The sequence below is a fragment of the Echiichthys vipera genome, assembly GCF_963691815.1.
Source record: "Echiichthys vipera genome assembly, chromosome: 17".
Taxonomy (NCBI): domain Eukaryota; kingdom Metazoa; phylum Chordata; class Actinopteri; order Perciformes; family Trachinidae; genus Echiichthys; species Echiichthys vipera.
Window position 1 is genome coordinate 1,401,443 of NC_139842.1, and position 21,384 is coordinate 1,422,826.

General features: G+C 44.9%; 2 protein-coding genes across 3 annotated transcripts in view; one reads left to right on the forward strand and one right to left on the reverse strand.

Moving 5' to 3' along the window:
* Positions 1-4,035: 4,035 nt before the first annotated feature.
* On the reverse strand, positions 4,036-14,715 carry arl6ip1 (ARL6 interacting reticulophagy regulator 1). Its single transcript, XM_083931890.1, has 6 exons — positions 14,575-14,715; positions 12,625-12,758; positions 11,563-11,682; positions 8,402-8,519; positions 7,513-7,597; positions 4,036-4,949 (listed from the first exon to the last, which is right to left on the reverse strand). The coding sequence occupies exons 1-6, from the start codon at positions 14,608-14,610 to the stop codon at positions 4,831-4,833; spliced, it is 612 nt and encodes a 203-aa protein (XP_083788016.1). The 5' UTR covers positions 14,611-14,715; the 3' UTR covers positions 4,036-4,830.
* Positions 14,716-16,465: 1,750 nt separating this feature from the next.
* The window catches only part of srrm2 (serine/arginine repetitive matrix 2), a 13,527-nt gene continuing 8,608 nt past the window's right edge, over positions 16,466-21,384 (forward strand). For both annotated transcript variants that reach the window (XM_083930653.1, XM_083930654.1), the window contains exons 1-4: positions 16,466-16,633; positions 18,790-19,041; positions 20,277-20,372; positions 20,621-20,806. In XM_083930653.1, the coding sequence (XP_083786779.1) occupies positions 18,794-19,041; positions 20,277-20,372; positions 20,621-20,806 (530 nt within the window). In that variant the 5' untranslated portion in view covers positions 16,466-16,633; positions 18,790-18,793. The remainder of the gene's footprint in view (positions 16,634-18,789; positions 19,042-20,276; positions 20,373-20,620; positions 20,807-21,384) is intronic.

Genomic DNA, 21,384 nt, shown 5'->3' on the forward strand with positions numbered 1-21,384 from the left:
AACTTTCACCTGTTTATGTTTGAATGGTGTAAACTCACACACTGAGCTTCTTGTTGTCTCATCACCATGACGACGGCGTTGCCACAGAAGCAGCCTGATTGATCTCAGGTGAGTTAGGACACATTTTAACAGAATATGTGTTCGTGCACGTTTCCTGTCAACTCTTTCTTCTTCTGCTGTTTTCCAGAGAAGACGCTTGGCCCGAGGCGTGGACACGATGAACACTGTGGTGGACGGGGACCAGAGGTTGAGCCACCACGGCCGCTGGTGTCACAGTAAAGCACAGAGCTGCAGACGGAGGCACCTGCATCAGAGCAGCCTGGTGCTGGGGGACACGGCCCCCTGCTACACCACCACCCACACCCAGGTCTGTGAGGGACCCTCAGGTCTGGGGCTTTGGTTTCAGACGAGAATCACAATCTGAACTGAACAATAACGAGTCTCTGTCATTCTCTGTTCTCACATTTAACCAAAAAATAACGCATTTGTGTTTAATCCACTTATTTATTACGTCCTGAGCAAAGAAGGGAACCAGGCGATGTAGTACAAGAGACTAAACCAGCACAACAAGATGCAAAATGACTGAAAATAGATGCAAAACCAGCACAAAAAGAGGCAAAATGACTAAAAATAGATGCAAAACCAGCACAAAAAGAGGCAAAATGACAAAAAAAAATGCAAAACCAGCACAAAAAGATGCAAAATGGCTAAAATAGCTGTTTTGGCTGCGGTGTGAACGTGTGTCTTGGTGTCTGGCAGAGCTTCTGTGGACGCTCGGCTGACGGACGTCCTCTCACCTTCCTCCTGAGGGACCCCAGCTTCCCCTCGCAGCATAACGGGACCCGTGTGGATCTGTGGGGCGACCCCACGGCGCCGAGGCGTCCGCTGCAGTCACACACTGCAGACGTGCACAGGCCCAAACACGTCACTCCGGTGAGGAAATACTGACACGTTTCATAACCAGGTTATTGTTAGTGTTCTTTCTGAGCTTTGGTCCCAGACATGAAATATGGAGGGGCTCCAGTAGGGGACTCCAGAGTCCTGCATGGGGCTCCAGTAGGGGACTCCAGAGTCCTGCATGGGGCTCCAGTCGGGGACTCCAGAGTCCTGCATGGGGCTCCAGTAGGGGACTCCAGAGTCCTGCATGGGGCTCCAGTAGGGGACTCCAGAGTCCTGCATGGGGCTTTAGTCGGGGACTCCAGAGTCCTGCATGGGGCTCCAGTAGGGGACTCCAGAGTCCTGCATGGGGCTCCAGTAGGGGACTCCAGAGTCCTGCTGGGAGACTTCAACGCCCACGTGGGCAACGATGGAGACACCTGGAGAGGCTGATTGGGAGGAACGGCCTCCCTGAGCTAAACCCCAGCGTCTGGTGTTAGACTTGTGTGCTGGTCCTGGATCCTCTTTAACAAACACCATGTTGGAACAGAAGGAGGCTCAGAAGTGGACCTGGTTCCAGAGCACACTAGGCCAAAGGTCCAGGATCCAGTCTGTGATGGTCTCATCTGATCTGAGGCCGGATGTTTTGGACACTCGGGTGAAGAGAGGGGCAGAGCTGTCAGCTGATCACCATCTGGGGATGAGTGGGTCAGAGGATGGGGAAGGTTCTGGACGGACCGGGTAAACCCAAACCAGTAGTGCGGGTGAACTGGGACCGTCTGGAGGAGGCCCCTGTCCCAGAGACCTTCAACTCACACCTCCGGAGGAGCTTTTCTGGCGTCCCTGTGGAGGTTGGGGGCATCGAACCGGAGTGGGCGATGTTCAAAGCTTCCACTGCTGAAGCTGCAGTGGTGAGCTGTGGCCTCAAGGTCTCAGGTGCCTCAAAAGGGGGGGACCCTGGACCACCGTGGTGGACCCCGGGGCCTTCAGGATCTGGTCTCCCAGAAGACTCCGGAGGTGGTTCTGAGGTCCCCACAGGTCTGAAGGGCTGCAGCCTCTGCTGGGTCAGAGGCAAAGCAGTGGGAGTGGGAGGAGTTCACAGAAGTCCTGGAGAAGGACTTTGGGGGGCACCGAGGGGCTTCTGGAAAACCATTGTGACCAAAAGAAGAAGAAGAATTACTTTATTTTTATCCCACACGGGGAAATTCAATTTTCACTCTTATTATCATACATGTTACACACACAGGCCCGAAAATACACACATGCACAACCAGGACCTATACATGCAATTGAGGAGAGATGTTAGAGCGAGGGGGCTGCCAGTGACCAGCGCCCCTAGCAGTTGGGGGTTCGGTGCCTTGCTCAACAGCACCTTGGCAGTGCCCAGGAGATGAACTGGCACCTCTCCACCAGTCCACACTCCATATATGGTCCACACAGGGACTTGAACCAGCGACCCTACGGTTCCCAGCCAAGTCACCTATGGACTGAGCTACTGCCGCCCCAAAGGAGAGCTGAGGAAGGCAAAGGTCTGGATCTACCCTCAGTCCTGGTTCCTACCCTCACCTGTGGTCATGAAAGCTGGGTCAGGACCCAAAGAACCAGGTCCAGGTCAGGACCCAAAGAACCAGGTCCAGGTCAGGACCCAAAGAACCAGGTCCAGGTCAGGACCCACAGAACCAGGTCCAGGTCAGGACCCAAAGAACCAGGTCCAGGTCAGGACCCACAGAACCAGGTCCAGGTCAGGACCCAAAGAACCAGGTCCAGGTCCAAGCGTGTGAAATGTGTTTCCTCAGGAGGGGGGCTGGAGTCTCCCTTAGAGAGAGGGGGAGAAGTTCAGCATCCGTGAGGAACTCGGAGTAGAGCCGCTGCTCCTTTAGATTAATACATTTATTTACTGTATTCCAAGTGTCATTTGTTTGTGATTTATTGAATTACTTATGGTGAAAATAAAGCATTTATTACATTTTGTATTTATGAATTTACATGTTTGGTTGTGGCCCTTCCAACCCTCCGTCCCGCTCCAGAGAGCCGACCTGAAGGAGCAGAACTGGGCCCGGTATCGTAGCGGTCGGGCCGTCAGAGAGGTCACCTGCCCCCAGGACCCGTGTGAGGACCGGACCGCCGACAGGACGGGACACACGCTCCCGGCAGCAGACAGCTCACCACAGCCGGCGAGCGGCAGACCGACGCGGTGGCACCGGCACGACATTCTGACAGGTGGGTGGGCACCAGAGGCCAGACGATCCACAAAAAGATGCAAAATGGCCCAAAGCAGATGCAGAACCAGTACAGAAAGATGTGATCGGTGTTTCTGCAGGTGAACAGAGGAGCACGGACGCTCCAGGAGAGTCCAGAGGACACCGGCGCTCCAGAGACCAGCAGCTGTGGGCGACGAGGCCCCGGGAGACGGACGCCACGGCACTCAGACTCTACTGACACACACACACACACAAATATAAGGGTGAACAGCAACTTTTTGTGGTGGTTTGCATCTATTTTTAGTCATTTTGCATCTTTTTGTGGTGGTTTTGCATCTATTTTTAGTCATTTTGCATCTTTTAGTGGTGGTTTTGCATCTATTTTTAGTCATTTGCATCTTTTAGTGGTGGTTTTGCATCTATTTTTAGTCATTTTGCATCTTTTTGTGGTGGTTTTGCATCTATTTTTAGTCATTTTGCATCTTTTTGTGCTGGTTTTGCATCTATTTTTAGTCATTTTGCATCTTTTTGTGCTGGTTTTGCATCTATTTTTAGTCATTTGCATCTTTTTGTGCTGGTTTTGCATCTATTTTTAGTCATTTTGCATCTTTTTGTGCTGGTTTTGCATCTATTTTTAGTCATTTTGCATCTTTTTGTGGTTGATTTTAAGCATCTCGGGTCCATGTTATCTGGTGGATCTTAGTGCTCTGTGGATCAATAAAAAGTGAATCATTTTACAAAACATTTAACTTCTGAACTATTCACCAATCTAAAACTCTTTGGTCCAGTTTGTCAGTTTGGTTCCTCGTCTGCATCGTGCAAAGTAAAGATCACCAGTATTCAACCTCGTGAACATTTGTAGACGGAGGTTTTGATCCGCCTCAGCAGCGTGAACCCGTCGTCCCCCGGCTCAGACCCAGAAACAACTCCTCAAAAGAGACACAGCGACACTCGTCTCTTCATTTAAATCAAATCAAACTTTATTCATTTCCATAAAGAGCTCCAACAAAGACACAGAACGAAATGGGCTGAAAAGACAAAACCAGAAACGATGAGAAAGAACACAGATAAACAGACAGACGGGGTCGGGGTGAGGGAAGGGCTTATTTACACAGACGGCCCGCACCGGTAACACGCGGCCGGGCGTTTACTTTAAATAGAAGAGCGTTCGGAGCAGCGGTTACAGCAGCAGCAGCTCGTGTCCTGCAACAGTCCTGAAGAGCTCGGCTTTAAATCCAGTTTCGTTTTCAGCGGTTTTTTTTTTTTAAATACAACCAAAGCAGAAGAAGAAGAAGAAGAAGAAGAAGCAGCAACAAAAAAAAGGGAAAAAATTTACACGAGCTGTCCTGATGCGACGAAAACAAAATACTGTGAGGGGTTAAAAAGACGCAGTAATGCTACAAACTCTGCTCAGTAGTCACTTAAGTCGAGGGAATGGCTGAAAAGCGTCAGTGACAAACTAAGAAACAGGAGGAAGGTGTTAAACTGTGTGTGTGTGTGTGTGTGTGTGTGTGAACGAGTGATAGGGGTGAACCTCTGTGTGGTGGCAGAGAAACTCAAAGAGAGGAACCAAACAAACAAACGTGTTCAGATGTGAGCCGGTGGAGAGAAATGAAACTTATCCAAATGTGATAAAAACTAAAAGTGGCAGACTTTTCTTCTCCTCTCGTCTTTAAACAACGTCCTCCCTCGTTCCTTTCTTTTTTTTTGCGTCACGGTTCATCCGTCATCCCTCTCTCTCTCCCTCTTCTGTCTACTCGTTCTTCTTCTCCTTCTGTTTGAGCAGCTTGTTGATCTCCCTCTTGGCCATGGACGCGTACTTGCTGATGACGCCGTGCTGGTTGAGGCCGGGCAGCAGCAGCAGGAAGCTCACTGCAGGGGGAGGAAAGCACACGGAGGGGGTGAGCGGCGAAGGACACACACACGGGTTAAAGCTTCAATCATGTGGTCTGAACATTAAAACAAACAAACGGGAGCAGTTTTCACTTTAAAAACCAAAGTCAGAGTCCAGAGTTTCTCTCTCGCACGTGCAGCGTTCTCTCTTAGTGGAAATGCTCGGGTTTAGGTGACGGTTCGAGCGCGCAGGAGGCGGGACATGACGCAGATTAACGCAACCATGTCACCTGTCAGACCAATCGCTGGTTTTAATCTCTACCCGGACGGATCCGTTCTGTTGCCGTTTACGGTCTTTTCCTGGTTCTTTTACTGCGTGATCTGCACCGAAGTGGAAGTAGAATTACACACTTCTGAGAATCTCCAGGTGAATTTCATATTCACGCATGAACATTTCTGCGTCAGATCAGTAAAATAAAGTGACGTTGATGAGAGAAAGCAGTCAGGCGACGCTCAGCCTGAGCGGCTCGGGTGCTGCTTTACATTCAACATGGAAACGAAGAAGACTTTACGCTTTATTTTGGCGCTGTTAAAGCATGGGCTTTTATTGTGAAGGGCTGAAGTTTGGTCCTGGATGTTTGGACAACATTGATGGACTTTTATTGTGAAGGACTGAAGTTTGGACAACATTGATGTTAATGTGGAAGAGCAGCAGCTGGAGTGTTTACGGAGAGGAGATCTAAAGGGTTAGCACGCGGCTAATTCAGAGTGTTAGCATGTTAGCGTGTTAGCGTCCGTTTGAGCGCTCTGGTTCACACAAAGATAAATCAGGACGTTCAAACCAGATTTGGTTGCAAAGAGAAGAAGTTAGACTTTAGTTTGAACACATTAAATGAACTCTGAAGATCACACCATCATTTAGATTTGGAGTTAAACAGGAAGTTTGATAGAGTGTAATGAAAAACTGTCGTCTGGTGACAGTGTTGAACCGCTTCATCAGAGGTTTGTTGGCCGACGTGTTGAGATAAACGTCGTCACCTCTCGCCTCGTGCGTGGACGTCGGATTCTTCCAGGTGTGAAAGCAGCGGCACGGGTTCATTTTTAAGCCGAGCGTTTAGTTTTAAGAGCCTCTAAAATAAACGTGTGAGTTCTTGTTTTTGACAGGAAGTTCAGTGCATGAGACACTTGATGTTTAAAACACTGTTGCTAGGCAACGGAGACAAACGGACGCCGCAGCAGTGATAACGCAACTCCCTGATTTCTTATCAAAAGGATGTTTTCTACATTTCGACCCTTGAAGGTGAAGTTATGAACACGACTGATCGAGTGGAGAGAAAGACGTCTTTGTGGCAGAGTCACGCGCCCTCTGGACTCGGGTCTTTCCCGTCAGATGGATCCTCGACACGTCTGAGCTCTGTGAGCCGACAGACCTGCTCATTCACCAACCGTCACGTTCCCTGAGGCGCCGCCGCCGCCGCCAGGCCGCGCAGCGTTAAGGCTGACGGGACTCTGTGTCTCCGAGAGACCATTTCAAGTTTCACTGCACCTTTCCTCCTCTTTGGTTTTAATTTGCAGGAAAAGACAGACGTCGAAAATGTGTCTTCTCTTTAAAAGCAGCATAAACGTTTAAGTCATTTGTCATAAATGTAAAGTTTGTTGTTAATCTAAATTAAATAAATGTTGAACCCGGGTCTCTAATGACTCGACAGGGACACAGAAACTGTGACTCGTGGATTTCAGTTGGGTGTGAACGCGATAAATGTTTTCATTTCTGTAACTTCCTGTTCTCAATGCTGCCACACCAGCTCACACACACAGCTCACACACACACCAGCTCACACACACACACACACCAGCTCACTCACACACAGCTCACACACAGCTCACACACAGCTCACACACAGCTCACACACAGCTCACACACAGCTCACACACAGCTCACACACAGCTGCGAGTCTGCTGTGAAGTTATGATAAAATGTTATGTGTGTTTATTCCTAAGTGTACAGTAAGTGTTTTCATGTGTATTTTGTATTATATTGCACATGAATTCTGTGCTTTTTTTCTTGTTTAAATTGTCATTTTTATTGCCTTTCCACATCACTGACAGATGAAAACTACCCTTTAACCATCTGTGTGTTTTATGAAAAGGCACTGTCCCCTTTTATATAAACTAATAATAATGTGGATGTGTAAGCACTTTAATGTGGATTCTGTACAAGTTCAGGAGCCGTTCTTCTGCATTTCTGAGACATTCACGTTTTATTTTAGGCACAAAAACAAATTTGGCTGATATAAAAAAGTGAACATGAGTCTCTGATATTAAATCATTTCATTTCTCTCAGTAATCTGGACGTGAAAGTCTTTTAACGCAGCCCCTGATCCCCGTTATGCCGGACTGGATTTAGATCCAGGACCACCTCCAGCTCCTCAGCTTTCAAACACTTTGATGCGGCAGCTTTTAAAAAGCTCCTCTGAGTGAAATAAGGTCACGGTGGTCCCGTCCAGCGCATCTGTAATAACGAGATGACGGCCACAGGAGGATCTAACAAAAACCCAACGTGTTCCAACAGTGGTGATGGTGCGTGCTGTGATTTACTCACCAACCAGGTAGGTGAGGAACAGGTTGTGCACCTGCTGTCCGATCCAGGCCACGGTGAGCAGGCTGCTGATCACTGAGGCAAAGTACTGCAGAGAGAGAGAGAGAGAGAGAGAGGGGTCCAGTTACAGTCCACACACACGCTCCATAACAGCTTTGTCCACCAGGCTGCTGACCCCCCCTCTCAGCCCGACCCAGCAGGGCGTCAGGAAGATAAAAACCCACCCTCCAAGAGAAATCCTGAATTCAGGACAGACACAGAAAAGGATTCTATGCAAACTGCACATATGGACCTGCTGCTATCAATGGTTTTGCACCATTATGCCACCATCTGCACTTTCATTATTACTATTGTATTGTTGTTACTGTAGCAGTTAGAGCATTTATGTCGTGTCCCTTAACATTTGTGTGTTGCCACTTTACTAACTGTCTTGTCTCGTCTACGCATGGGAGACTGAGAAACGCAATTTCCATTCCTTGTTTGTCTCGTTCATGTGAAGAATTGAACACACACACACACACACACACACACGCGCACGCGCACGCGCACGCACGCTGCAACATAACTCAGTCTGTTCTTCAGGAGCAGAACAAACGCACTCATTTTATTGTGAAGGATGTGATTTAACAGCGTTAGAGCGCGCTGTGGAAAAACAGGTTAGCACAGCCTCTAACCCAGTTTGAAGCGTGCTAAGTGGAGCAGCAGAGCCAAATCAGCTGAGGGTATTTTTATCTGGAGCGCAGAGAAAGAAAGCTCCCCATTGTGACGGCTCCACGCGCTGCAGGCGGAGCTGCAGAGCGGAGCTGCAGAGCGGAGCTGCAGAGCGGAGCTGCAGAGCGCTCAGGCTCACGGCCGCAGTCAGAAACTTTTACTGTTCTACATCCTCTCTCACCATTTTGGGCTTCTCCTCCTTGAGGGCGCAGAGACGCTTCCACCAGCCCACCACCCGGCGCTGGGTCTTCACCAGGTTACCGCAGATCTCGTGGAAACGCTGCTGCTGCTCGGTGGTCCTGGGAACAAAATAACAAAACACTGAGTGAATCCTGGCATTTTATGTTCTGCGTCACGAACATGTTATAAGAGGTTTGTCACATGACGACAGCTCGCTTGGTTCGATCACCCCAGTGTTCCCCGTACCCTTACATTGAGTTAATTACCTCAAGTTAATTGGATTTAACTATGTTTAGTGAACAGCGTCAGATCAACAGGAGTCATTTCTGGATCCTTTCACTAAACAAACAGCCTCCTGTTTTTATCAGAGTGTAATTTCTGTCTCTACGCGGTCGAGGGTCCAACTCTCAGAAAACTCCGACAGCGTTGGAGATTCACTCGTTCAAAGATCCTTTGGTAAATTGTTCTGGAAGAGGCTCCGCTCCTAACGGGGAAAAAGAAACTGAAACTTCTGAGAGATCCTTTATTCTTTAGTTTGAGAACAAAAAACAACTGAAACAGAAACAAACAAACTGAAATTCTTTCTTTATTCTGTTTTTTCTGATGAAACTTTGTTCTGGTTCTGTTGGAGAACATTATTTGGACATTTTGGACTTTAGTTATTTAAAGACATGTTCTGATGCTGAGTCAGCTCATTGTGTGAAACACTAAACAAATATGGATGCATGCAACATTGTGGCTGCACAGCTGGTACGAGTCTGTGGAATGAGGAAAGTACGTCTGAACCTGCTGGACCAACGGACCAAGGATCCGATCTGCAGTGTCGTCTGTAGGACTCAATCTAGCCTCTGAACAGACGCATCAGGGTTTTTATTCCTCATCCAAATCACACTACCGGCTAGTCACCTCATGCCCCGCCTAAAGACACGCCGATCAACCAATCAGAGAACTCCAGGCAGTGAGGAGGATGCCTCATCCCTCATGTTTGAAAAGCAGGAAGTGATGGCTTAATTTTTTTTAATTAAAACTGCCGTGTCCCAAAAGCACGTGAGCGTCAGATTATGGCGTCTGTCCACACCAATTCATCAAACGTGTGGAACAAACTGTAAAATATGCGCCTGAATAAATGTTCCCCGTTAATGTGTTCAACAAGGAGACACCGTCATCAATCGCAAGGAGGACGACCCACTCTACCACTAACCCACAGTCACCCCTACTGCAGTTAAACCTCTCAGATGTGATACGTGCTCGTATGTTCGAGCGCGGTGGGACTGCAGGGGTCCAACAGAGAAGGACTTGACTGGAGGAGGGCAGCTGGGAGAAGTGGCCTTCATTTTCTGCTGAGCCATCGGCCCCTATTTCCGTCCTTGTTGTCAGGGAGCCAAAGAGGGAGCGTGAGCAGACTTTGATGGCCCTGTTTAACCGGCCTCTCGCAGACACACTCCTGCTGAGAGTCTGACTCTGCAGGATCAGCAGCCTGAGCTGCACCGCATGTTCTCAGACTCTACAGATCAATATCTGCGGTTTACTGCTCCATCTACAGATACGCTTCCTTTTAAACCCAGACGATGAGTTAGTACCCCCCCATCCACGAGGTAACTTCCTCCATGACTACACCACTACCAAAAAGCTTCTCAGCATCCACTAAATTCAAAGTGTAGCAAGTAAAACACCATGAAAACTCTCCATTTGAGCATTTATCAAACCCAGATCTGACCCCGCGCTGGAATGTGCAGAAGGGTCCGGGTCGTGCTCTGCTGATGCAGCGTTACACCGAGACACACGTCTAACACACCGCGCCAACTGTTACTCTATCCTGTCCCGGGTGTCTGGTTCACGCTGCATACACACACACACACACACACACACAGCTGAGTGGAGGGCCGCTCATTTAGTGCTGTGTAATGTCAAAGCTCCATGAGCTGCTTGGACACCGCTGAGGACAGTTTCAGGTGACAGCATTCAGACTCTTATTAGATACAGTCAGAAATCTCCACCGTGTGGTTTGGCTTCGACCCCGGCCACCAACCAGAGAGCACGCACTTCTTTTACAGTCTGAAGTTGAACCAACTCTTAACTTTTTCCTCTTTGAGCTCTTTAAAAGTTAATTCTCAACTCACGCAGACAAAACTGGTTAGAAGAATAAAAGACGTTCCCATAGACACGTCCTGACTCGGCGTGCAACAGGGACACCCGCCCGAAGGTGTGACTTCCGTGTCTTTTCGGGTCGGGCTCATCGGGGCTGTGCATTTTGAAAAGTATTTCTCAAGTCACAGAAACAACCGAGAGTGAGTCTTGTGTTCGAGGTCATCATACGGTTTAAAAAAAAAAAACATCACGAAAAATACTTTAAAGGTGGAATTTTCGGATTAAAGCACCATCTCCATCTTTCCAATACAAGTACGGAACAATTCCAGACACTAGCACAGACATTGCTGTTCTTACGGTGCAGCGCGTGCTGTTACGATTGAGGGCCCGTCCACACGAACACGGGTATTTTTCTGCACGGTTCGACCTTTCATCCACACGTAAACACAGTAGTTGCTTCCAAAACGGGAGTTTTTTGTAGCCGGATTCCAGGTTGAACTTTTTGTTAAAAGTCCGGTTTTTGTTCCAGGCTAGTTTTTATTTTACTTTATTTTATTTTGAGTGACAGCTAGCCTCTGGCCCTCACTTCTCCTCGGAGGTAAACGTCAGCCAGATGGACGTATGCCCCTCCCCCCAACGTCACATACACGCCCTTTTTTGGTAAGAGGAAATGAGGCGGAGTCAAAGTCTGACAAGATGGAGACTCCTGTAGGCGAGGACGACTGGATCAAGTTAGAGAACGGACCTGACGGAGACGCTACGTCTGTTTTTATACAGTCTTTGGTCGAGCTCCACCATAACTTGGAAAATCACCATGACGACACGCCGCCAGCACAAGAAGGATTTATCAGCGGACAGTTTAAACATTTTAGAGAACAGCTGCTATGATTTTACATTTAACAGTGAGTGGCACATTCGTCCAATCAGGTGCAGGTTCATGTTGATATCCGGGCGCAACACAGAAAAAAACAGGAACACTTTCATAAAAGTAGGGAATAAAACAATGAATGATTTTATGGTTTAATCGAGAAACCGTTGAATTTTCCTCCAACAATGTGACGTCGGTGCTCTCACCACTTATTGGAGCCGAAGACTCTGGGTGCGAGTGTGGGCACCAGGTAGTCTGCGAGGCAGAGCAGCATGACGGCACAGGAGAGACCCGTCAGCACGGACGGGTCCAGGTAGTAGATCAGCCTGCAGGGGGAAGACAAAGCATCACGGTCACATTTCAACGGCACCAAGAGTGTTTTCTATCGTCCACGCAGGAATTAAAGAAGCCAGGTCACATAGTTTTTATCTTATAATGAGTTGTTTTCAGGCCGAACAGTTCTGGGGAGCTCTCGTGAGGATGACGCACCATAAAGCCCGGTTCAGACTCAAGATTCGCAACAAAACTGCCGGCTAGTTAGCTCGAGCGATGTTCGGCTCATTTCCTGTAACCAGCGCAGCATGAACACGGTTCTTAAAGCAAGTTAAATTCAAGCCTTTTTGACGCTCCCTGGAATAAAATTGCAGACCTAATTCACAATAATTAAAAAAAAGAAAGTGCATCATGCATGGCTGCAACCACACAAGTGTTTTGTTAGTTCCACTTTTGCAATCTGTCATGTTACAGCGAAAGACCTTCAGTAAAATATAAAAAAACCTAAATGTTACCAAATATTTTGAGGTAAAATTACAACGTTAATTACAATCTGACCTCCCTTTCATATTTTGAAAGGGCGTTACATCACGACTGAACAGCTGGGTGGTTTCAAAGCAGCTGCTTGTTGTGATTAAGGGGTTTCTGAACGTTTGCTGCAGCTGTAACGTTCAAAACCAGCTGAACCAGAGCAGGAGAGTGTGTGTGTGTGTGTGTGTTTTCTATCATAAAAAAAGGAATGCACTGTGTTTGCAACTCGTTAACAAACAGCTCCTCAGTGCTCTGCAGCTACAATGTTATTGAAGAATCACCCTGACAAACCTAAGCGTGTTTAACAGAATCTCATCTGATTTAATCCACATTGTCTCCATCTTCAGGCTTTGTGTAACCTGTGCGTTTCAGACACTCATCCACTCATGTGTGATGCCGACTCTGCACCCTGCTGTGTGTAACGCTGTGACGCAGTAAAAGAAGAAAAGTAAAGGGGGACTCACGTGAAGAGCACGGTGGTGGCAGCGACCAGGGCTCCGGGGAACCATGGCTTCTCCCAGCGCAGGACGCGGTCCCCGGCCAGGATCACTTCACCCCAGCCCTGCAGCTGCTCCTCCAGCTGGGCCGTTTCCTGAGCCTGAACACATCACAAAACTGACATTACTGCGACGACGACACAGAGATGCATCTGCAGAAGTCAAGGACAGCGGCGTCTCCTGGGGCGTGCAGCTCGTGCCTGGAGGGAAAATGATTCCTCTGCAACATCCATTCTTAAAAGCATCGAAAAGAATAGGCTAGAACACGAACACACAAATGTCCGCACATGGTCCCTCCTTCTTTTTCTATGTCCCAACAGGCGCACAGGAAATGACCTCAGAACCACCGTAGGCCTCGTGCTCCTACACGTGCGCACGCTCGTGCTCGTACATGTGCAAACGTGCTTTACTAAAGCCCACCTCTCCCAAACGGGCCGTGGACGGCAAGCGTGCCGCTCCTAGACTTGGTACGGTTGCACTCACACTGGTCAAAGGAACCAGACTTTAGCCGTGATGTGTGCTGGGGCACGGTACGGAGGCACAGTGGGAGAGCGCCCTAAGAGACCTGAAACGTCTGAATAACTCAGAGCGTTGGTGGCCTGGGTGGGATTTTAATCTTGACAATAGTTTTATTCTGCTGGATTTCAGTCTTATGCGTTTGTGGAAACAAAGTTGCAAAGATGCCCTTTTGTATTTAACCATGAGCAGTGATCTGAGTCCTGAGTGGAGGGTGTGGGCGTCTTTGGAAACGATAAGCACAGGCACTGATGACAGCGGTGTTATGCAGATATGACTGTGCAGAATTCGACCTCTGTGCCAGGAAATGACCAACGCTGACCACATATTTCATCCATTTGAGGATTTTAAATGTTCAAGAACAAGAGCAAAGGTTTCAAAAGGGAAAAGGCTAAACTCATCTTTATTCTGTTAAAGCAAAACTGGAGACTTTACTGTAAACTATTTTAACTGGATGTACTGTAGTTTAACTTCTCCTGATTTCTTATTTATTTTATTTAATTCTTTTATATGGGGTTTAATATGAGTGTCTTTCAAATGTTTAGTGTGAAGCACTTTGAATTGAGCTTTATAAATAAACTTGAAGGATCTTAATTCTTTCACAACTTTCTTCTCAAATATAAATAAAATAAGACTTGTCATTTTTCATTTCAATGAACATCACAATATTATATTACGGTGAAATAGTACATTTAAAATAGGAGCATTTAAAAACACAATAATAGGAGTAGAAAATAAAATATAGCATAAATAGATAGATACAAATAAATAGTCTATAAAATTACATTTCCTTCAACCAATTGTGTAATATATCAACTGTATACTTTTCTTAGTATTATTAATTTGGATAGACTCATAATAACAATAATGATTATCAATAAACATATCAATAATATAGAAAACATGGTGATGAATGAGGGGGCCCCCTGTGAATTTTTTTACCCAGGGCCCCAAAAGACTCTAGCTTCGCCTCTGCATATAACCTACATTATCAGCACTTTATTTAAATCCAAGCACTTATCAAAGTCACAAACACCACAATAATGTCAAGTATTTAAGGATTTCCAGCTCCCGTCAGCCACAAACACAAGAAGAAGAAGAAGAAGAAGCCATGTTGAGCAAGCTAACGGGCTAGCTTGGTTGACGTTAGCTGCGGTCACCGTCACAAGCTAGCGGGGCGGGAGGGGCGGGGTGGTCCTGTGAGTCTGCGGCGGGGGGGCGGACACCTTTAACCCGCTGGTTGTGTTTCTAGTTGACGGTGCAAAGTTCAAACACGAATCCACACATGAACGTCCACTCCCGGGCTGCGAGGACCGTGAACGCCACCAGATTAGCCGCTGATGCTAGCATGCTAACAGAGCCGTTAGGTTGTTTTTATTAAATTAACGGTTGAATACTCACGAGCATATTCGCGCTTTTGTTGTCGCCTTCAGCCATCGTCCCTGAGCCTCCGTCGGTTGTGTTGATACTGTGAGTTTGTGTTGGATTTAAAGAGGGAAACGACCCCGCAGAGCAGCAGCACTCACGCCTCCTTCACCGTCAACAGCGTCACTAACGGTCCAACTGTCGAACGACGTATTTATGTCAAATTCAGCCGCGCGGCATTCTGGGAAATGTAGTTCTGAGGTCACATCCGGTTTCCACAGCAGCACAAAGACAACAATAACACAGATAAAAAAAGAAGTAAAGGGATAAATAACAGGTAATATGTTTATTTTAAACGTGATTTTTAAAAACAGAAATATTATAAATAAAGGTAAAGTGACGGTGGTCTGGTTACAAGTAAATATATAAACTATATATATATATATATATATATATATATATATATATATATATATATATATATATATATTTATCGCTTTATGTTGACAAATAAACATTACATTACAATAATATTCATTCATTTAAGCATTGTATTGTATAAATAACACTGAGGGCTTGTAAATGAACCCACTCAACATGAATTTAATTAAACACGATTGCTGCCAATTCACAAACAAACATCACTATTTATAAAAAACTAAAATACATTTTGAAAGAAATTATGTACTTTTGAAAATATTAGAATTATATATATATGTATATATATATATATATATATATATAAATGGACAAATACACAAATGCATCTTACATTTGTACTTAATGTCTCATTGATTAATGTTGACAGTTATAATGGATACAAACATAGAAGAAGCATCACTAAGAAACAATAAATTGCAGAAAAATATAGAAAATATGAACATAGGGAAAAATAAGATATAAGAATAACAGGAACAATATGTACAATATTTTCAAATATTTTACATTTAAATTTACACCAAGGCACAGAGGAAAATATTGCACTTATATATATATATAATATTATTTTTAAATAATATAAATAAATAAATAGCATTTTAAATCAGCCTTTATTTATAAAAAGTTTTGAGCTGAACACCTGAACCTGAACGCATCGTGGGTTCAACGTCATGCTTCCACCTGCGTGCGTAATGACGTCATCTGGTTTTCCTCGTATCATTATTGTTATTATCATTATTATTATTAATAATAATAGTCCACAATGTAGTTATATTCTAATATTGTAAAAATTGAAATATAGGAATGTTATAAAAAATAAAATAAAGTATCATGGCCTTATATTATAGCTATAATCAATAATAACAACCGCTTTAATGCTGATACAATAGAAGAATATATGTATATATATATATAATATATATAATAAAAAAATATAAAAATAAGTATAATATTGTAAAAATCAGAACATAGCAATGTTCTAAAAATAAATAAATAAAGCATTTTAAATCTTCTGGTTTTTCTCGTTATATTATTTTTAATAATAATGATAATAATAATAATAATAGTCCACAATATAAAAACAAGTGTAATATTCTAATATTGTAAAAATTGAAATATAGTAATGTTATAAAAAATGAAATAAAGTATCATGGCCTTAATTATAGTTATAATCAATAATAACAACTGCTTTAATTCTGATACTAAAATAAATAAAACTAAAATTGTTAAAAGAACAATATATGTATGTATTATACAAATGTAATAAAAATATAAAAATAAGTGCAATATTCTAATATTGTAAAAACATAGCAATGTTCTTAAAATAAATAAATAAATAAATAAATATATGAAGCATTTTAAATCAGCCTTTATTTATAAAAAGTTTTGAGATGAACACCTGAACCTGAACGCATCACGGTTTCAACGTCGTGCGTGCCGTGCGTAATGACGTCACCCGGTTATCCTCTGGTTCTTCCGTTGGTCTGAGATCAGAGCAGCTAGCTGAGGAGCTAACTCGCCATATTTCTGAATTATTCACAGTTCTACGGACTCAGTTATCACCGGGGCCGCTTCATTGTCTGATTTAACGGGATATTATTCATCACCAAAGTTCCTCCGGACGCCGTTTTCTCTCCGCTGCCGGAGAAAAACACTGGTACGTAACAAATACGTGAACGTTAGCTCGTTAGCTCCAATCAGGAATTGTTCGCTGCGCATGTGTGTGTGTTTGGGCCTTCAGGGACGTTTAACGGTAAATCCACCGTCTTATTTATGTAATTAAACATTAAAGTGTCGTGTTGCTGCCTTACAAACCGTGTCCAACGACTCCTAATGTGTAATTTAACGGTTTATCTGTTATTCATACATTTGGGCCTGGTCTGGCGCACGTGTTAATGCGACACAAAACCACTTTAAAGGACAATAAACCGTCAATAAATCAACATTAATGTTGATTTAGACCTGGTGAGATGCACTTGGATCCATCCGGTGTTTCATAATGCTGTTAGCTCCTATGAGAAACCTGTCAAACCTGTAAAAATCCCGCCTGTATTCTTCTTATTCTTCTTATCATTATATTAGTTTGTATTTCAGTGTTACTTTGTGTATATTTCTGCTTTGTCCTCATTCATCTTCATTCAAGTGCAGTTAAATCACAGCCATGTCAATAATCTCGAGTCACTCTGAGTTAATGTGTCAGCCATCTTAGAAGTCAAAGTCCCTCACTTTTAAAAAAGATGCTTAAAATGGCAAGTTTGGATGGATGGATGGATGATAAATGGGTGATAAATGCACTTTATTATGTATTTTTCACAGCAGCAGGTTATTCACATATTGCAGAGGAACAACATTTATACATAGAGGATAAAAATACATATTAGGAGTAAATAAAAACATCAAATAGCTCAATACAACAGCTCACTCTATACATATAATATATTTATGTAGAATACACAATATAAGAATTGACCCGTGCAATATGAACATACTAAAGTACTACTTAAATAAATAAAAATAAACATAATACACTATATTTAATATTCAACAAGTAATGAGGTAGAAACTAGTGATAAACTGCTGAAGCCTGTGATTTAAAAAAAATGAAATATTTTAAGGTTTAATGTCAAAAGTTATGGATTTTGATCATCTGCTTCTTTTTCTTTGTATTTTTAATATTTTTAATAGGGATTAGATGCTTTTCTTGAGCCCATTCTACTTTTTCTCCCTCAATTTACATCATAAAAGTTACAGAATGATGAAATCAAATGTTACGAGTCTCAATGTTTAATAAAAGGAACATTTACTGGACTTAAAAAGGCGCCTGCAGCAACACGGAGCTGCCTGTGGACGCCCGTCTGTGAATAATGATGGAAAACTATCAGAGAACGCAGCGGCCGATACAGATGCACCTAAAAACCCCAAATATCAGCCGGCCGATGTGTCTGTCTTTCACTGTGTTTTATTATTAACTATAATAATATTTATTTGTAAAGCACCTTTTAAAAACAGCAGTTTACAAAGTGCTTTGACTGAACAAATCAAAATAAACATAAATACAGTGTAAAAAATAAATAAAAATAATGAATAATAGTGACATGCAGAAGGGTGCAGCATAACCACACTTACACATGGTATAGAAAGAAGGGGATCATTAATGAACAAAGGAGAATTATTATTATTTAAAGATTTGTGTCAGAGAGATCCTGGGATTGTATCACGGCCTCGTCCACATGAACACGAGTAATATTGAAACCACTGTGTCTCCTGTGCCCCGTGCTTTAGGGTCCTTGTCCCCCCCTCCAGGCCCGTTTGTACTCACACTACCTGGGCCTCGCCCTAGGCCTCGTGCTCGTACACGTGCAAACGTGCTTTACTAAAGCCCACCTCTCCCAAACGGGCCGTGGACGGCAAGCGTGCCGCTCCTAGACGCGGTACGGTTGCACTCACACTGGTCAAAGGAACCAGACTTTAGCCGTGAAACGTGCTTGGGCACGGGACGGGGGCACAGTGGGAGTGCGCCCTTATCCGTCCAAAGCAGATTCTTTCTTGTCCTTTGCCAGAGAAGTGTGTTGCTCCAGTCTGAACAGAGCCTCACATAAATACACAGGTGCATACGTACATTAAACACCACAACATGGCTCCATGAGAGATACACACACACACACACACACACACACACACACACACACACACACACACACACACACACACACACACACACTGATAAATTCTCTTTTTACAACGTTTCATTAACTCTTATTTGTAGTAGAGTGATTTCACCTAAATAATTACTGTTTTTAAATATTAATGCAGAGCCATGTACAATGGGATCGGCCTGACGACTCCGCGGGGCAGCGGCACCAACGGCTATGTACAACGCAACCTGTCGAGCCTGCGGGTCAAGCGGCCGCGGGACGAGCGCGGCGGTGAGCGGGATGAGAAGGACCGGGAGAGGCTGGAGAGTCAGCTCAACAGGCAGCCCAACGCCGACATCCTGGAGCACCAGCGCAAGAGGCAGCTGGAGGTCAAGTGTGCCGAGCTGCAGGACATGATGGAGGAGCAAGGGTGAGGCAGACGCCGCGGAGTTAAAATCACACTGGAAATCATGGGTTTGTGTAGATCCATAATCCAGGCTGCAGACGCTTTTCCAACGTCTGAAACTAGTTCATTCATTTCCTTTTTTTAAGTTCAGATATTTGTTTATTCACAGAACATGAGAGCGTCATGGGTGCTACAGTTAAATTACTCTTTCACGCATACATCAGGGCATAATGTCACGTTATTCCACGTGCCGACACAATCCATGTTCCCCAGCGTTCGGTACGGTTCTCCAACTGAAGCCGGAGTACGAGAGTGAGTCTGGCCATAGAGTAAATTTCATGGATGATCCCACGCCACTGATGAAGGTCAGTGGTAGGTGATTCTGGTCCTGGAGAGCCACTGTCCTGCATGTTTTAGGTTCCTCCCTCCCCTAACACACCTGAGTCTAACACACCTGAGTCTAACAATGATCAACTGTGACGAGCTTCAGCTGCTTGATAACGAGCAGAGCATCAGACTCAGGTGTGTTAGAGCAGAGAGAAACCTAAAACATGCAGGACAGACGCTCTCCAGGCCCGGAGTTCCCCACCCCTTTGCTAGTTGCACCCTTTCGTAGTTAGAGCTTTCCCACAGCTCGCCCAAAGTGTCTTCAATGAGTATTTATCCTTCTGTCTGACTGTTTCTGGTGTTTTACAAAGATGTAAAGTAACAAAAGAGAAATCTAAGTCCAGCCCAGTTATTTTATTTCTCTCAGGAGCCACGTGTCTCCAGAATGACTGGATTTTGTTCCGTATGGTCTCCAACAGAGGCCTCGGCTCTGTGTGCCTGTTTACAGTGCTGATATTTTTTTTAATCTCCCTCCATTCTTCGGCCGAACTCTCTCCGTGATCTTGAGTTTGCAGCGTTTCGTTTGTGTCGTATTTTTTTTCCATCCAGAACTCTTCTGATGTTTGTGTTTCTGAGTCCCTCCCCCATTTTGGTTTAATGGATAACGTAGAATGAGTTTTAGAGGCTTTTATACTTCCGTAGATTCTTGACACCAACTTTTTATTGTGTTTTTATTCGGTGTACATCATGAAACATAGACTCATTTTAATTTCATTCATAATTTGCTTTTTCAAGTGTCAAAAATAACGTCAAGAGGCCACAAGAACCAGAGCCAAAAGAGATAAACCGAACATACAGGAGGCAGCAGCTTAGAACGGGGTAAAGGTAGTTTCTGTTCTGTAATCAACACCTCTCTGTGTTTGTGCGTTCAGGTACTCGGCTGAGGAAATCGAGGAGAAGGTGAACAGTTTCCGTATGATGCTTCAGGAGAAGCAGGAGCCGGCTCCCGTCACCGCCGACAGACCAACGTAAGACACGACAAACCGTCTAATGCAGTAAAAAATAAATGTTAGCTGTCGTTGGTGCAAACACATACGACAGGATGTAAATATTGAGACATTTGCACGTTAAAGTGTTGACCCTGCAGCACAATCAAATATCGAAAACATGAACTTTTCTGATCCAACGCCGGAGGCTGAAACTGCAAAATCACATGAAGTCCCGTCGTTACCTGAGCGCTCAGCGTCACTCAGCTGTTGGGTTTGTTTTCTCTCAGGGCGACGGAGACTCACGCGCTGGCTGCAGCCAACCAGCAGAAGAACGACCGCCTGCGCGCTGCCTTTGGCATCTCCAGCGACTACGTGGACGGGTCGTCGTTCCACGCCGACCGCAAGGAGAAAGAGAAGGAGAAGAGGGAGCAGGAGCGCCTGGAGAGGGAGAAGCTGCAGCAGCAGAAATACACGTGAGTAGGACAAAAACAACTCACACCCGCAGTGCTGGTGCAAATCAATGCCTTTTACATTTTAGTCCAGCAAAGGAACACAGTGGCTAAAATAATGTTTTAGAAGGGCAACGTTTTGGCAGTGACATCATCGGCCTGTTTAGAGGTTCAATACCTGGATCTCCACACCAGTTAGTTGGACCAGTACAAGCGTGGTCCTGGTCCAGTCCGAGCGTGGTCCTGGTCCTGGTCCTGGTCCAGTCCGAGCGTGATCTGGTCCTGGTCCAGTCCGAGCGTGGTCCTGGTCCAGGTCCAGTCCCAGCCTGGTCCTGGTCCTGGTCCTGGTCCTGGTCCTGGTCCAGTCCCAGCCTGGTCAGATGTGTACATGAACTGATGAAGCCTCTTGGATGAGAGGTGAAACGTCTTCCTGACAAATAACCAAGTCCAGTTGCTTTTGACTGAAGTTGCTTTGAGGATGACAAAGTTAATATTTAATACACAGTGAAAGGAGCGTTGCAAACATCTGGAGGTGCTGGTAACTGCAGGGTGAACTTAGAATCAGAATAAATAAACCACACGACGAGATGATTCACCACGAT